Consider the following 17,014-nt stretch of genomic DNA (forward strand, 5'->3'; position numbering starts at 1 on the left):
GCAACAAATTAAAAACATACTCATTATATATACAAACGTGCACGCACCAATCATCAATGACTAACGCTACATGTACCAGAATGCACTGCGGCTGTCAGTTGCAGAGCATCGCTTTGCAGTAACACAACTCGAGAGCCGCACACTGACGTACGGGCTTGCTAGCTCGGTAAGTTGTTTGTATTTCTTTTAGACATCTATCGTCTATATTACCAAATATTTTGTACTTGATAATGTCAGCATTTGTTGTGAAATTATTCCGTTTCGGTGGCGATGATTTGACGAAATTCTTACCGTGCTTTGTAGCCTACATTAGCTTGAGAAAACAGTTAACGCTAGCTGTTATCATCATCCAGTAGCTAGCCAAACCGGTGAGCCCTTAGTAAACGATGCAGTCCCGTACCTTTAAGTGACGTTAGCTAACGCTAGTTTGTAACACTGCCACTGGTAAGTCACTTCTTTAGTTATGCAAGCCTCTTGTGTAGCCAACATAACGTCTTCATGACAGCCTTATCTGAGATGACGTTACCTATTTGATTCATGCTAATGAAACAGTTACAGTCGCCACTTTTAAAACTAACGTTGCTGCTCTTTAACTGGTAGCTAGTTGTGTTAAAACAAGTCTGCAGCCCTTAAAGCAGCGTCAGCAGTTAGTGACGCAGTACTGTCCCTAGCTGTCGATGAACGTTTCACTGCTCAGTGTAACGAATGTCTTCATTCTGCCCTTTGTCACAAGCAGCTGTCGGTTTTTCAAACATGGATCAAGACAACAATTCAGAGGTGTGTAACAGTTACATACTTGTATTTTTGTGTGAGAGATGAGATTTTTGACTGATGTTTTGATGATGTCCTGCTCACTCTGGAACAAGGGGACAGACACACTGGGTAGCTTGAGTGTTTAAGAGTGATGTAGTTTGTATAAAAACAGAGAACACAGATGTTATTCTTTTTTTAACTTCCTTAAATTGTTTTAGAACCAGTGCAGTTTTAATTTGCCCTGAGCAGTTACCTAATTATGCGCAATCAGCCTTGCAAACTGTCTAAACTTAAACAGGAATAATATCTTAATTTTATGTTGATGTAAACATGACTTGTGTTTAATATATTGTTTGCTGTTTTGATGTCTGACAGGATGAGTCAGTTGGCCCATCAGAGGATCCTTCAGAAGAGGAACTGCCTTGTCTCCCTCCAGGGCTCTGTAAGCTGTTTTTTGTATGCATGAGACAAGTGACAAGTATATGCCAAATTTTATATAATATTAAATATGAACTCTTATATATGTGTGAAGTTGTCTGAGACTGGATAGTTTATCAACCTGGCAGTTCATTGCAGGAGCCTCTTCATTGTTCTTTATTGTCTCAATTGTTAATTGAGATAGCAAATCTGCATGGCACACTAATGAAAGTCTTCATATGGGGCAGATCTCTTTCTTGAACAGAGCATAGAATTAGTCCATGCTCAGAGCATGATGATGTACTGCTACTTCCTGGAGATGGTGGATTATCACCACCTAATTGCACAGGATACCATAAACGCACAATATGTGACATTTCTGTGTTATCATGTCTTAAATGGATGAGAGGTTTGAGAGCAAAGCTTTGCACACTGCAATCAAAAATAGATTTGAGAACAAAACTATTGACAAATTTGTTAATGCAAATCCAAAAGTTTTGTGTGGAAATGAGAAGGTTTTACTTGTGAATCCAAACATTTTGGTTTTGAATTCCCAAGTTTGTAAATCCAAAAGTTTTGTTTGCTGTTAAGCTAAATCTGGGGATCTATCCTGAAAGATACAGTATAAGACACGTCTCTGTTGGACGATCTCAAACGGAGTGACAGTTTGGGAATATCTACATTTAGTAAAGTCCATGGAGAAGACAGAGCGGGACCAGAGAAGACACAAAACCAATGCACAAGTACGTTTTTACATAACTTCTATCTTAGTACTAGCAAGATTGTTCTGTTTGAACTGGTGCATGTAGATGCTTTTGTTCAATGATATGTGCTGTTGTATTGGGTTAAAAAAATTATTTTTGTTAGCATGTAGCTGTTACCTTAGCTCAATAGTCATACACTCATCATATTAATGATAAGTGCCCAGGCTGCCTAAAAGCCTGCATGACATTGTGCATGTAGTTACTAGTTAGCAGGACTATGTGTCCTTAACAATCTCATGTTAGTTTATGCTATATTGGTGGTGCACTGTATAGATTTAACAGCCTGTAGCAAGCTTAGTGAATGTTAATCACTTTCTCGTCTTAGGTGTCACCCCAGCTGAGCTGTCTTGGTTTCCATTTACTTGTTTTTGTAAACATTTTCAATTTTATTCAGTAATAGCAGCTGATGAAAACACCAGATCTATGTGGAGTGATAAGAAGACTGTAACATTCCTCACATTAATACATGAAAGAAACATAAATGTCATATTTCCAAATTGAGCTTTATGCTCAACAGTGCACATCTAAAATTGTATGTGTATGTGAAATCATGCTCTAATTTTGTCATCTTACTTTCATTTGATCTTGGCTTTTTTTTACCTTTTGCAGGAGCCCATGTGATGACAACATCTTCAGATTCAGGGATAGACTCATTGACCGCCAGAGCTGTGCTCCTAAGTGCTGTCTTCTCTGCTACTTCAGTGTAAAGTTTTCTTTTCATACACGTCCTACTACACCTTTAAGGCCATTGTAGGCATGGCAACACATGGTGCACTCTATGAAGGCATTGTGGAACACCTTTAGGCAGTCAAGCATCATGCTTCTCCTTTCATCTGAAATGACTGTTATGGTTGATACAGGCTTCTTAGTAGATGCCCTTGTCCCTGGCAAAGTTTGCGAGCCTGCCTTTCTGAAGGAAAGCGAGTGTCAGCATATGATGTTCTTGAGATCCAGTCCATTGCTTGTGTGAGAGTCCATGTGGAGAGGTTGTCTAGCTGTTCCCAGAGACTTACTTTGTAAACTTTTGTGCGATCTCCTTTTGAATTCAGTAAATCCCAGAACTGTTCAAAAGGATTCAAGTCTGGACTTTGACTTGGCCAGTCCATCGGTTCCAGTACTCCAGATTCCTTATTCTTGGTCAAATAGTCTCTGCACAGCTTTGCAGTATGCATGGGGTCATTGTCTCCTTGGTATATGAACCCACGACCAATCAGGTCCAATCCAGAAGGGATTCAGTGATGCACCAAGATGTTGTGGTAGACTCATGATGCCGTCGATTTTAGCTAATTTGCCCATGCTGTTTCCCCAAATGGAACCCCATACTATAATAGATTCTCCATTGTGTTTCGCTGTGGGTGCAATGCATCTAGCATCAAAACATTCTGTAGCTTTTCTGCGGACATAAACATGATGATGGTAACCAAAGAGTTCTTGGACTCTTGGACTTGGACTTGTCCATCCATTGTACCTTCTTCCAGTCATCTACAGTCCAGTGTTTGTGCTCCTTGGCAAATTTTAGGTGTTTTTGGATAAAGCCTCAATAATGGCTTCTTAGCAGCTGTTCTTCCCTTCAAGTCTTGTTCCTTCAGTCGCCTGTTTATGGTCACTCAAGAGACTTTCTCAGATTTCGATCTAGAAGAATTAATCTCTGAAGATCAGCAGTGGTCCTCCTTCTGTCTCTTGTACTTGAAATCTTGAGGTGCCTGACATCTGCTTCAAATAGCTTTAGATTTCGGCCTGTTCCTTGACCTATTTTATAAGTAGCAGTCTCTGCTATTGACTCCAAGGCATACTTGACCACACTGTGAGAACACTTTGTCTTGCCCTGTGTGTTTCAAAGACCATCCAGCATCATGAAGTGCTTTGATTTTGACTTTCCCTTTGGTCAGATGAAACCAAAATAGAAGTTTTTGGTAAAAACTCAACTTGTCGTGTTTGGAGGAGAAAGAATGCTGAGAAGCATCCAAAGAACACCATACCTACTGTGAAGCATGGGGGTGGAAACATCATGCTTTGGGGCTGTTTATCTGCAACGGGACCAGGACAACTGATCCATGTAAAGGAAAGAATGAATGGGGCTATGTATCGTGAGATTTTGAGTGAAAACCTTCCATCAGCAAGGGCATTGAAGATGAAATGTGGCTGGGTCTTTTAGCATGACAACGATCCCAAACACACCGCCTGGGCAATGAAGGAGTCGCTACGTAAGAAGCATTTCAAGGTCCTGGAGTGGCCTAGCCAGTCTCCAGATCTCAACCCCATAGAAAATCTTTCAAGGGAGTTGAAAGTCTGTGCTGCCCAGCGACAGCCCCAAAACATCACTGCTCTAGAGGAGATCTGCATGGAGGAATGGGCCAAAATATCAGCAACAGTGTGTGAAAACTTACAGAAAAATGTTTGACCTCTGTCATTGCCAACAAAGGGTATACAACAAATTACTGAGATGAACTTTTGTTATTGACCAAATACTTATTTTCCACCATAATTTGCAAATAAATTATTTAAAAATGTGGTTTTCTGGATTTTTTTTTCATTTTGTCACTCATAGTTAAGGTATACCTATGATGAAAATTACAGGCCTCTCATCTTTTTAAGTGGGAGAACTTGCACAATTGGTGGTTGACTAAATAGTTTTTTGCCCCACTGTACATATATGGTATATTTATATATGTGATATAAATATACCATATATACATATATGGTATATTTATATATGTGATATACTATCTGTTGCTTATTTGTTACAGATAGTAAATCTACATAATACAACACTATGAATTTAATAATAATGGAAGTATGACTAATAGTAATAGCAGTTGCAGTGGATGTCAGGCAGGGCCACGGCAGGAGATAATCCACAATCCAGGTTCAACCACTATCCATGGGAACCTGCTAGACGAGAAAGCACAAAGACTCCGAAGAAGAAGCTAAGTTAGTGACATGCTTTAGAAGAACATGAAGCATACAGATGGAGAGGGAGAGAAGAACAGAGGCAGCTGGTGTGTCATTGGAAGTCTCCGGGCAGTCTAATTCTATAATGGCATAACTAAGGACTGGTCCAAGGAGGAAAAAGGGGAAAAGGAAAGATTTAAAGCTTTTGTGACATTGGATATGAGGGTACAGCTGGTAATGTTCGCTACAAGCATGCATGCAGGTGGTTGTACTGTAGCCAGTACTGTAGATCTACGCATGGTAGAGCATCGTGGTGAGCAGCAGTGTACCCTTCATGGGTTGTAAGCAAAATATTCTGATTTGCCTTAATACATTTTTGATCACAAATTTATTCTTGCTTGCAACAAAACATTTTTTGATTGCAGTGTGGAAAGTTTTGGTTTTAAACCTAACCTGATTATTGCATAATAAAGACAGAAAAATAACCTCCATGCTGGCAAATTTCAGTTTCAGTTTTGATTTCCACTGATTATGAAAGCAAGTTAATTAAGATAAAATTATTATCGTGCTACATTCTGTTTCACAATGATGCTCTCATTTCGTCTTGTGTTATAAATCCAGTACACCCCTTTCCTTTACAGCGGTGCTCTCCCCCCCCCCCCCCAAAAGCCCAAAGTTACTCTCAGCCAGACTGTGGCATATTGAGTTCGGCTTGAGCCAAGATGACAGAAAGAGAGCCTTTGGTCAATAAGAAAGGTAAAACCAATTCAGCTGTTAGACAAGATATTGCATGGCACGCAGGTGTGCACATCACATGCACACACACACACACAATTATGTTGGGGGAGCAGGTGGAGATTGTTGTTGTAGTAGTGCCAAAACTTTGTACAAATAAGAGTGTAAGCATATGGCTTGCATGCTTGCAGAGCATGTATCGGCTCTCTACAGTGATGACCATGCGTGTGTAATGTGTCCAGAGCTGACAGCTGGTCGCCAAGCACGGTCAATATTGAATGTGTCAGAGAAAACTCAGATGTATCACAGAGACAGAACCGAATATGAGGATTCTGTGAAACCACCGCTTTAATTATGGCATTTTTTGTCCAGTTGTATTATACTTTGCATCATATTTCCAAAGTCAACGAGTAATTGTGTAAAATAATCGTGATCTCAGTATTGATCAAAATAGTCACAATTATTTCTGCCATAATAGAGCTGCCCTATTGTATTGCAGATTATCTCAAATATTTCCAACAATGTTTAAACCCAGAGAAATGTGTAACTGAAGGTAATGGTGTGTTTCATTTGGTCACCTGCACTGGCGACCCAGGAAACACCAGATGATACTTCAGAGAGTGAGGAAGAAGGTCAGTGAATGTGTGTAAAGATAACGTGAGCAAAACTTAAATACGTACCTCATCCGTGAAAAACCTGAGTCACAACAGATTTTCGTTGGCAGTGGTGGTTGTATGAAGACAAGTTTCAAGATGCTGCTGGATGACCATCAGCTGGTTGTGGTTGCTCTGACCCCTTTTTTCTTACTTTTCCTTTTTTCTTTTGTGGGAAACTCACTTTTATTACACTTTAATTTTGTTTGGCACTGTTTTTTTTATTTTTGGATCCCCGTCTGGGACCCCTTTTGGATTCAGCCACAGCTTTGAGCGTCCCACGTACACACATGAAGAACTCCTTAGTCTGTGCAGCCCTTCTTAGCTGTACTTGGACAAGCCTGTTGTCCCCGCGGAGATACAGAGTAAAAGGAGAGGCTGCAGAGGTGGACGAAAGAAGTGGAGGACTTGTATTCCCTCTGTCATCATGGGAAACGTCCGCTCCATCTGTAAGAAGACAGAGGAGCTGGCTGTGCTAACCCGGCAGCAGAGGAAGTACTGGGAGTGCAGCCTTATGTGTTTCTCAGAGACATGACTGAATGGACTGATAGCAGACTCTATGGTTGCCCTGAATGGATTTACACTCGCACGTGCGGACTGGAGTGTGGTGGAGAGCGGTAAGAAGAAAGGGGGGGGGCTGGCGGTGTATGTGAATGAGCGCTGGTGCAACCTGGCGAACGTGCATGTGAAGGAACAGCTGTGCACACGGGACCTCCTTGTGGTGGCCATGCGGCTGTACTCTCTACCGAGGGAGTTTACGCGTGTCATTGTGTTTTGCGTGTACATTCCTCCTTCGGCAGAGGCTTCGGCCGTGTGTGAGCGGCTCCACAGCGCTGTCAGCCAGATCCAGACACGCCATCCCCAGGCCCAGCTGCTGATCAGTGGGGACTACAATCACGATTCTCTCAATCGCCTCTCTCCCAACATTCACACAATATTTTGTGTCATACAAGGGAAAATACAACACAGGACCTGCTGTATGCGAATGTGAAGGACGCTTAGACCTCCGCCCCCCTCCCCCACTGTGGGTGGTCTGATCACAACCCTGTTCATCTCCCCCCCAATTCCCACCCAGGCTGCAAAAGGAACCTGTGCAGAAGAGGACTGTGAAAGTGTGGACGGAGGAGGTTAATGAGAGACTGCGGGACTGTTTCCAGACCAGGTGGATCAGGCGGGCCGAGAAGGATTATGGGAAGAAGCTGGCCCAGAACAACACGTGGGACGTGTGGAGAGGACTGAAGAACATCTCTAGATTTGGAGAAAGTTCCAGAGAGACAGCTGATGGAGACCAGCGCTGGGCGGATGAATTAAACTGTTCCCCCCTCTTCACATGTCTCCAACCCCAGACCACCTTCACCTGCCCACTGCTCCCCCACCCACACGAACTGTTGCCAGCGCTAGCCCCCCCTTCCCACATTTCCAGCCCAGCGGGCATTTCCCCCCTCCCCAGACCACCTTCACCTGCCCCTTGCACCCCCACACCCAGATGGACTATTCCCAACACCAGCCCAGTGTTTTTTTAAGTGTTCTGAATAGCTTCTGTAAGAGTAAATTTCTCCATTGTGAGATTAATAAAGTCTTATCTATCTAACTCCTATGATCCCATGCTACATCACGATGTCATCATGTAAATCTTTGTTTTCGTTTTTTGGGTCGAGAGAGCCCTTGTTTCAGAAATGACATATTGTGCGTTTAAGAAAGCGTTTCTTCCTGATGTAAATGCATATGCTAAGGGTTTTGTAACTCATAGCCACAGACTATTTTCAGTTTTTCCAGATCCATAGATTCTGGAAGAAACTCATATATTCTGTACTTTTTCTGGTGTGCATATAGTCCTTTGATTTGTCTGTAGTTTACTAAACAGTTGTAACTTAAGTTGTCTTTTTAGCAAAGATACTGCTTGTGTGAATTATTATCATGAAATATTATAACTATAGCTAATGCATCTAACAGGAATATAAGACTATACAAAATAGCTGTAAAATGGAAATATATATATATATATATATATATCCTTCCTTTAATTTATCATAGTAGATATAGTAGGACATCAGAGTCTGCAGTTTTCCTCTTTTTCTGGTCCTTCAGTAACTCTCGTTGTTCCTGTCTAGCGGATGGCGAAGCAATGGAGCTGCTTTGGCAGTTGCGAGCCCAGCGCCGCCAGTTGTCCCCCAAGCTCCCAGAGACAGTGACCTGTCTTAATGCTCCTGATGGCAGCCTCCTTTACCTGGTGGGCACTGCCCACTTCAGTGACAGCAGCAAAAAGGATGTGGCCACGGTGAGTGATTTGTACAATACACTGAACCACTTACACCTTGTGAGGGACCAAGCAGGCAGCCATCAGGAGTCATAGGTGGATTTCCACAAAAAAAATTATTTGTTTGCAAGAAAAAAAAGTCAGTACATAAAGGTTTGGGCCCATAAAAGAGGTCAACTGAACAGAACTAAACAAAAACACCAAAACCACTGCTATAATTTAAGGAATGAAGAAAATCCTAAATTAAACATTCTAAATTCCCCCCGATGTTGCAGGCACCTGGTACAGTGCCAATTGGCCACCTCTTGCATTTAGCAGCTCTGCTCCAGCAGTCGCACAATTTGCTCCGGTCTGGCCTGATGTCCCTCTAGCAGCAGACAGGCCCTCAACACTGGTAACTCAAAAAACAAACCATCAGAACTTTAGACAAACTAAATAGACAAACTGCAGTGTGTGCACACTACAAATAGAAACTATGTACTGTCATCTTATGCTAAATATGTATGTGTTGTATGAAACGAAAGGCATGTGTCATCCTTTTTGTTTGCTGTCTGCATGTGCAATGTGGATGTCAATTAAATTAAATGTAAAGAAAACTAAGGTGAATGTAGGAGGGTTACCAATTATGCAAGCTGTGTGGCATCAGTTGCTGCCATCAGACACCCTTTTAAAAATGTGATGGGGTGATGGAGTAACTCAGTGAATGTGAATATGTGCTGTGGAGTAGCACCTTTAGGTGATGATTAGTTGTAATCAGGCTGGCATTATTTTATTTTGTCTACATTGATTTGTTTTTGTCCCAACTTCCTCCATCACTGCTCACTTGCCTTTTCTCTCTTTTTTAACTCTCTTATGCTCTTTTATTTTCTCTCTGTCTCTCATCTTACATCCCTGCTCTCTCTCTCTCTTTCGCGCAGACGATCAGAGCTGTGCAGCCAGACGTGGTGGTGGTGGAGCTGTGCCAGTACAGGGTGTCTATGTTGAAGATGGATGAGAGTACACTGTTGAGAGAAGCCAAAGACATCAACCTGGATAAGGTTCAGCAGGCCATCAAACAGGTCAGGCTGTCAGAATGATGAATAATTAACAGCAATGATTAACAGTAGTGGTACTGTGAAAATCTGCAAGAGAAGATAAAATGGAGAAAGAAGGGAAAAGAAAAGTTAAACAAAGACAGTGAGAGTACTGTATATTCTGACAAGGCAGTCATGGTGTTTTGGAATTTGAAACAGCTCTTGTGATGACCTGTGATAGGAAGAATTGCAGCATGCACTCAACTTCTGAAGGCAGCCAGGCATGGGTTGTTGAATTACTTTGTCTGCGGTTAAATTGCCATAAATTGTTGGAAAGTTTAGATTCTTGTGAACTGATTCATGCAATCCATTTTGAGATACAGTGACAACAGCAGGTCCAAACAACCACTTATTAAATTGAGGCATCTCACCTATGAAGTCACAGAGTAATCCACCAATTGGTAAAACTCCGACAAAAATGATCCCGTGACATTGCCAAAGGTCTAGATAATCCAATCGACTACAATATTCAGTCCAAAACACTATAATAATCCACGGAAAGATGTTTTTATCACTTCATATTAGCCACTGACGTGCTAATCTTCCATGTATCTTCATTTTAACTTCAGTAACCACATAGGTGTAGGCGACTTGTTGGTCTCAACATGGCAGCAGCATTCTAGACTTTTCGATTGACACCACATTTGACCAATTAGGAGCTTAATTTTCATCTCTACAGCTGACAATAGGCAACGAGAGTCAGTGCTAAAAAACTCTATTTGTATAGCACCTTTCAATCAAGAGGTGCAGCTGAAAGTGCTTTACAATAAAGAAATCAAAATATATTATTATATTGAAATAAAAAATGAATAATGTAAACCTTCTACTTAGTCTGTTCAAACTTCTGTTACTCCATGCCAGTATCACTGACAGTGATTCTGACTGCTGGGGATAAAACCATGCATGTACTCCAAATGGTTGAAGAACAGCTTTCAGTTGACTTTAGGTATGCCGTGAATATGGGTTTTTATGCTGGAAAGGGAAGGTGTGTTTATGTAAATGCACAGAACTAAACAATATCTGTGTTTTTTTGAATGCTTATTTCTGTCCTCTGTGTTTGTCAGAATGGGCTGATGTCTGGCCTGATGCAGATTCTTCTGCTCAAAGTTTCAGCCCACATCACAGAGCAGCTCGGCATGGCTCCTGGAGGAGAGTTTAGGGAGGCCTTCAAAGAGGTAAAACTCACAAAAATTAAGTTTAAAACATAGGTCCATGATAGTTTTGTGCTATTTTATTCTCTCTTTTAAATTCTTAATGTTTTTGTTGTGCAGGCTGGACGAGTGCCATTCTGTAAATTTCACCTTGGAGACAGGCCGATCCCTGTGACGTTCAAGAGGGCCATTGCTGCTCTCAGTCTGTGGCAGAAGGCCCGTCTGGCGTGGGGTCTTTGCTTTCTGTCGGACCCAATCAGGTAAAAGTGAACTGTCACTTTGTGTTTTACCACACAATGTTGTGTTCTGTCTTTCTCAATATCCATCATTAGACACTAAGTATGAGTAGAGATGCACTTTATCTTGCACATTTCACAAAACACAACATTTCAGATGATGGAAAAGAAGGGACCACACTTGTGATTGGACGGAACCAATCTGACCAGTCTTTCACCCAAAAATGTGTTCATTTTGTACCAACGGGCAGTAAAAAATACTCATTTAACCTTACAAAATAATAAATGCTGAAGCACAAGTGTTGTATACATCTTGTGGAAAAGATTTTAATAAAAGAAGCCCTAAAAGAGTTTCAGAAACTTGGAAACACTAACATGATTTTGAAAAAAATACAAATGTATACCTTGCTCATCCCAACACATGTTTAGTTTGTTCCTCTTTCTTTAGTACAGACATAATACAGATTCAAGATTCAAGACTCCTTTATTGTCATTGAGCATGACATATCAATGAAATTTGCATTGCAATCCCCATGTTAGAAACAAGATAATAAGAAAGATTATAAAATGAAATTAAGATACTAGAATAAAATAAACCAACATATTTGTAAATGCAATAAAAAATATACCAGAAATGAAAATATACTTAGACAATAAAAATATACAAAAATGTATATACTGAATGCAAATGGCTGACCAGTTAGTTAAGCATGTGTGTACTTAAATGTTAAGTACACAGAAGGTGAAGGTGAAGGTGAAGGTGGAGGTGTAGGTGTAAAAGTGCAGTGTGCAGTGGCTCATAGTCCTCACAGTCTCTCACTCCAGTGAGGGGCTGCTGGGGGTGATAGCTCTGACAGCTCTTGGGAACAAGCTGTCCCTCAGTCTGTTAGTGGTGGTGCAGATGTTCCTGTACCGCTTTCCTGATGGAAGAGGTACAAACAGTCTGTGGCCCGGGTGGCTGGGGTCCGTGGTGATGGATCTCGCCTCTTCCTGACCCAGCCTTCATATATAGAGTCTAGGTCAGGAAGGGGGCAGCCCACGATGCCCTGTGCAGTTTTAACCACCCGTGCCAGTTGTTTCCTCTCCTGTGCCGTGCAGCTGCCATACCACACTGTCACACTGAGGCAGAAGATGCTTTCAATTGTGGCCCTGTAGAAATTGACGAGCAGCCGAGAGGAGAGTCCAGCCGGTTTCAGTTTCCTGAGGAAGAAGAGCCTTTGTTGTGCCTTCTTCACCAGGCGGGAGGTGTTCATGGACCAGGAGAGGTCAGATGTGATGTGGAGGCCCAGGAACATGATGTTGTCCACACGCTCCACCACTTCTCCGTCCATGAGGAGGGGGGAATGATCCATCTTCCTGGACCTCCTGAAGTCCACAATGACCTCCTTGCTCTTCCCTGTGTTCAGCACCAGGTTGTTGGCTGAACACCACTGGGTGAGCTGGCGTATCTCCTCTCTGTAGTGGGTCTCGTTGTTATCTGAGATGAGACCCACTACTGTAGTGTCGTCCGCAAACTTCACGACTGTGTTGGTGGGGTGTATGGCAGCACAATCATGAGTAAACAGGGTAAAGAGGGCTGGGCTGAGCACACAACCCTGTGGTGTGCCCGTGCTGAGGACCAGAGGGGATGATGTTATGTTCCCTGAGAAAGTCTCTGATCCAGTGGCACAGAGACGCAGGCAGACCCACTGCGTGTAGCTTCAGCGCCAGCTTGTCTGGGATGACAGTGTTTACAAATAGCATCCTGACGTAGGTGTTGGGCTGCTGCAGGTGGGTCAGGGCTGTGTGCAGGGTGATGGAGACAGCATCCTCTGTGGACCGATTCCCTCTGTAGGCGAACTAAAGGCTGTCTAGGTCCGAGGGGATGAAGCCTCTGATGTACCTGAGAAGAATCTGCTCAAAGCACTTCATGATTACCGGGGTCAGAGCAACAGGCCGGTACTCATTCAGGCAGGTGGTGGATGTCTTCTTAGGTACCGGTATGATGGTGGAGGACTTGAGGCGCTCAGGAACCGTAGACAGCTGCAGAGACAGGTTAAAGATGTCCAGGAACACTCCTGCTAGCTGGTCAGCGCATGTCCTCAAAGTCTTGCCTGACACCTTATCTGGTCCCGTAGCTCTGCGGGTGTTGATCCTCCTCAGGGTGGATGTCACCTGGTGTCCTGCTGCTGCAGGATGAGGGGCTGGTGCTGCTCCTCCAGCCAGGGTAGGTGTATAGCTACTCTGCTGCCTGATGTGGCGAAGCGGGCAAAGAAGCTGTTTAAGGTGTCAGGCAGGGTGGGGTCCTTAAACACAGGAGCTACGAGCCGCTGCGTCTGCACGCGCCGCCATCTTGGAACACAATGAGCTGTCTGTGTATAAGCAAAATGTGTGCTGTGTGAAGAGAAGACAAAAATGTCCTTCCTACATGACCAACAGCAACTGTGTGTCATTTTTCAGTAAAGAGGATGTAGAGAAGTGCAAACAGAAGGACCTGCTGGAGCAGACCATGTCAGAGATGATTGGCGAGTTTCCTGCTCTCCACCAGACCATCGTGGCTGAAAGAGATATCTACCTCACGCACACGCTCCGTCAGGCTACACGCTCTGTGGAGGCACCCCGTAATGCCCAGAGTACGTATTGCACCATGTGTAATCTCCTCGTTCTTATTTGTAAATCTGTAGCACCCTAATCCTGTTCTTTCTCCTTCACATGTATGAACTGTTAGAAACTGGGACTTTCTTTTTTTTAGAATTTGCATTCATAGTGAGACCACAGGAATTCATGCTCTGTGATTCATGTGGTTTTTCAGCAGTGCACTTGTTCTGGATAATTAATGTACATTCAGTTCTTGTTTGTCTGTCATTCATACTGAAAATCTATTTTGAGTGTACTGGATGATTTATTTTTAAACATATTTTTGGACTGGTGACTTGCTCATTCAAGAGATAACCTGTGGTTTCATTCATGGTTATAGAAATATAAAGAATCTGTGGTTGTGTAGGTTGATGTAAAATAACATTTTATACTCTTCTGCAGAAGTGCCTGCTGTGGTGGTGGGAGTTGTTGGGATGGGTCATGTCCCTGGCATCGAACGGAACTGGGAGAAGCAGCTCAACATTCATGAAATCATGAGGTACAGTATATTTGTCTTTTTTTGACAAGATACTTTACAGATAATAAAAATGTACTGTAACTGTGTCTCACCAGCTCCACAACTGCTCAGTGTGTCTGTCTGTCTTTTCCTCAGTGTTGCACCTCCCTCACGTTTTGGCTGGGTGCTGTGCACAGTCATAAAGGGTGTCATGATGGGAATGTTGGGGTATGTCTGCTACCGTGCTGGTGGGAGTGTAGGTAGAGCCATGCGGTCTTCACCTATGGTCCAGGCTTTACTGGAGACTCTACGGCCACCCCCTGCTTGACCCCACTGTTCTTCTCTGAGCCATCAGTGACACAACTTTTGATCTATTAAAACAATTAATCTATCACCAATGGCCTTAAAAACAGGGTGAGACTGGAGGAATGGTTTCACCAGCCCACGCTATGAACTATGGAGGACCTCAGGGGGTTAAAAGCCTCCCACCTCATATTAATGTCCCTGTAAATGCAGCAGGGTCATACTGCCAAAGAAACCTTGACAGTACTCCTTGTTTTCTTTCAAATGTTGTGCAAATCCTGGTTTTTGTAAGGTTTACAGATGCCAGTAATTCCTGTTCGCATTTCCCCCACCATTCCTTTAAATGACTTACCAACATTTTTCTTGACATGTATCATTGGAATTATCTGTCCTGATATGACTGAGCCACTTTGTGAGAGGCACTCTGTTCTAATGCTGTCTCCTTATTCCCTCCTCCATTCTGGTGCTAACCAGCATTTTTGGTAAATGGCCCTTTTCAAGTCCAGGACTTATTAAGAGACTGGTAGAGAATTGTACTGCACATGCAGTCTATGGGAAGGAAAAGAAAGTAAAACATGTCAGTATCCATAACTTTACCTAACTGAAATAAACTAATTACAAAAGTATAATTTAGGCACCCCTTCAGTTTCTGTAGTTGTTGCATTGAATGAATGTAAAAAATAAAAAAAGTCTCAATTTGGAAGGCTGACCATCATTTTCTTAGTTCCTGAAAAATCTCTTTGAAATGCATTTTCTTCATACAGGAATAGTGTAAGATAATAAGGATTTATTTCCCATGTGCACAGTGCTGCCTACGTCAACAGACAAGTGCCTCATATTGCAGCAGTAAGGGCTAATGATGGAAGTGCAAGTTTCTAATATTCTGTCTTCATTGAATTATATGGTAGGCTTATTTTATTGTTGCCCTAAGTAGAGACCATGTAGTTTGTGTTGTCTTGGCTTCAGTTGAAACAGTACCATTGCCCCTTCATTTTACATTCACTCATACATTCAGCAGAGACCTTATGCAGGACAGGCTCAGAAGTGCCTCAGGATGAGAAAAGTATTTATCTTATAAATTGTACATTTGATTGTAGCTCCACGATGAGGCACCCTCACAAACTGGGTTTAAATGGCTCTGTCTCTGAGTAAGGGTTCATACTTGACACAAAAATATGCATCTTATACAGAAGGCCATCTCTGAAAACCTTCCCAAGTAAACATCTGTCGCGTGCACCAGGTGTTTGTAGTTTTATGATATATGCATTATCATTTGCCAGTCGGATTGTAAAATGAGGATTTAAATGATAATAATGAACTTGAATGTTTCCCTTAAATTAAGGATTGGACTTGACCATAATGATTTCTCAGTGGAATTCCCATCAAGGGAATTTTTTTACGCACTTCTTTGGACTACTATGAGCGAAGCTGATATTGTTAATACTGAGGTTAAGCCTTACACTGCTATCACTGCTGCCTTTGACCCTCGGATTGCCTCCTCTTCTGAGGCACTGACCTGTATCCATAATACGGAGCTTCTTGTTGCAAAAGTAAAAACTGGCTACATGACACCCCTGGAGCTTTGTTAAGTGAGAGCTGTCGCGAGAAATACAACATCTTCTTGATGTCTACATGGTTTCATCTATAATCTGACATCAGTTTCCAGATTTTGTCAATTTTAAGTGATTTTGTGTACAGTTCTCGAATAATTTAATGTATTTATAAGAGATATGGCAGAGGTTCATTTACTGGCTGTAATTTGTGAAGAAATGGTCCAGTGAACTAATATGAGACTGAGTAAATGAAGCAGTGCCATTTCTTGCAGACATGAATAAACCACTTTCAAGTTAGTTATTAAACTAAATCAGATTTTGAGTCTTCCTATTATGCTTTAGTCAGAGATCAGGATATTGAAAAAGTGGATGAACAATGTAGTCATCCCTCTCAGTCCCTCAGCAGTGTAATACAGTCAAACATTATGTTTGTTTCCCTACCACAACATTTCCAAAGATTTCATCTACTGTTTGCACATTTGAGAATTGCCAAGATAATGCCTGTATTTGTCAAGATGTGTTTGTCCCTGCACCCTTGTGTGGTATTGTCTTTGTTGCCAAACCAAACATTGAATCCTAACTTCTGTAATGAATTATTAAAGGTTTTTAGAAAACTATCGTTGCCTTTTTTTTTTTTTTTTTTTTAACCCTGTTGCAATATATTACATCACTCACTGATAATGATTGATGGAAGATAGATGTGTTTGTGCATGTAGACAGATACATAGACAGACAGACAGATAGATCCTACTTAACTGTCACTCGGATGCTGGTTATGTGCTGCATTCTTATGAAGAGGTGAAACAAACTGAAGACAATTTACAATAAATAGGTAAACAGATTTTTTTTCATATTTTATATTTTTATTAAGTAGCCGACGTGTTTACACTTTTTAAGAATAACACAACTAAGGACACTTGTAATGATTGTAAGAGATCGGTATAAATGTTTATAATAGTAAATTGTGTTTTTGTTTTTTGTTTTTTTTTTCGCTAAACGGGAGAAATTGAAACCTCCATGGCAGAAACAATTGCGGAAGAATGAAAAATAAAACGTGCTTGCTCAACAACCATCTTAGGACATGTTTACATGTACTGACCCGTCGTGACAACAAACAATACACAGAAAGTAAATATGAGGAAAGACTATTTTTT

General features: G+C 41.9%; 1 protein-coding gene across 1 annotated transcript; it reads left to right on the top strand.

Annotated features, from left to right (window-relative positions):
* Positions 1-100: 100 nt before the first annotated feature.
* On the top strand, positions 101-16,469 carry trabd (TraB domain containing). The gene is made up of 10 exons (XM_041939717.1): positions 101-166; positions 737-777; positions 1,129-1,195; positions 8,326-8,492; positions 9,389-9,529; positions 10,609-10,719; positions 10,816-10,955; positions 13,371-13,543; positions 13,950-14,046; positions 14,161-16,469. Exons 2-10 carry the CDS (start codon positions 754-756, stop codon positions 14,330-14,332), a joined length of 1,092 nt encoding a protein of 363 aa, XP_041795651.1. The 5' UTR covers positions 101-166; positions 737-753; the 3' UTR covers positions 14,333-16,469.
* Positions 16,470-17,014: the final 545 nt, after the last annotated feature.

Source organism: Chelmon rostratus, chromosome 6 (assembly GCF_017976325.1).
Source record: "Chelmon rostratus isolate fCheRos1 chromosome 6, fCheRos1.pri, whole genome shotgun sequence".
NCBI classification, from domain to species: Eukaryota; Metazoa; Chordata; class Actinopteri; order Chaetodontiformes; family Chaetodontidae; genus Chelmon; species Chelmon rostratus.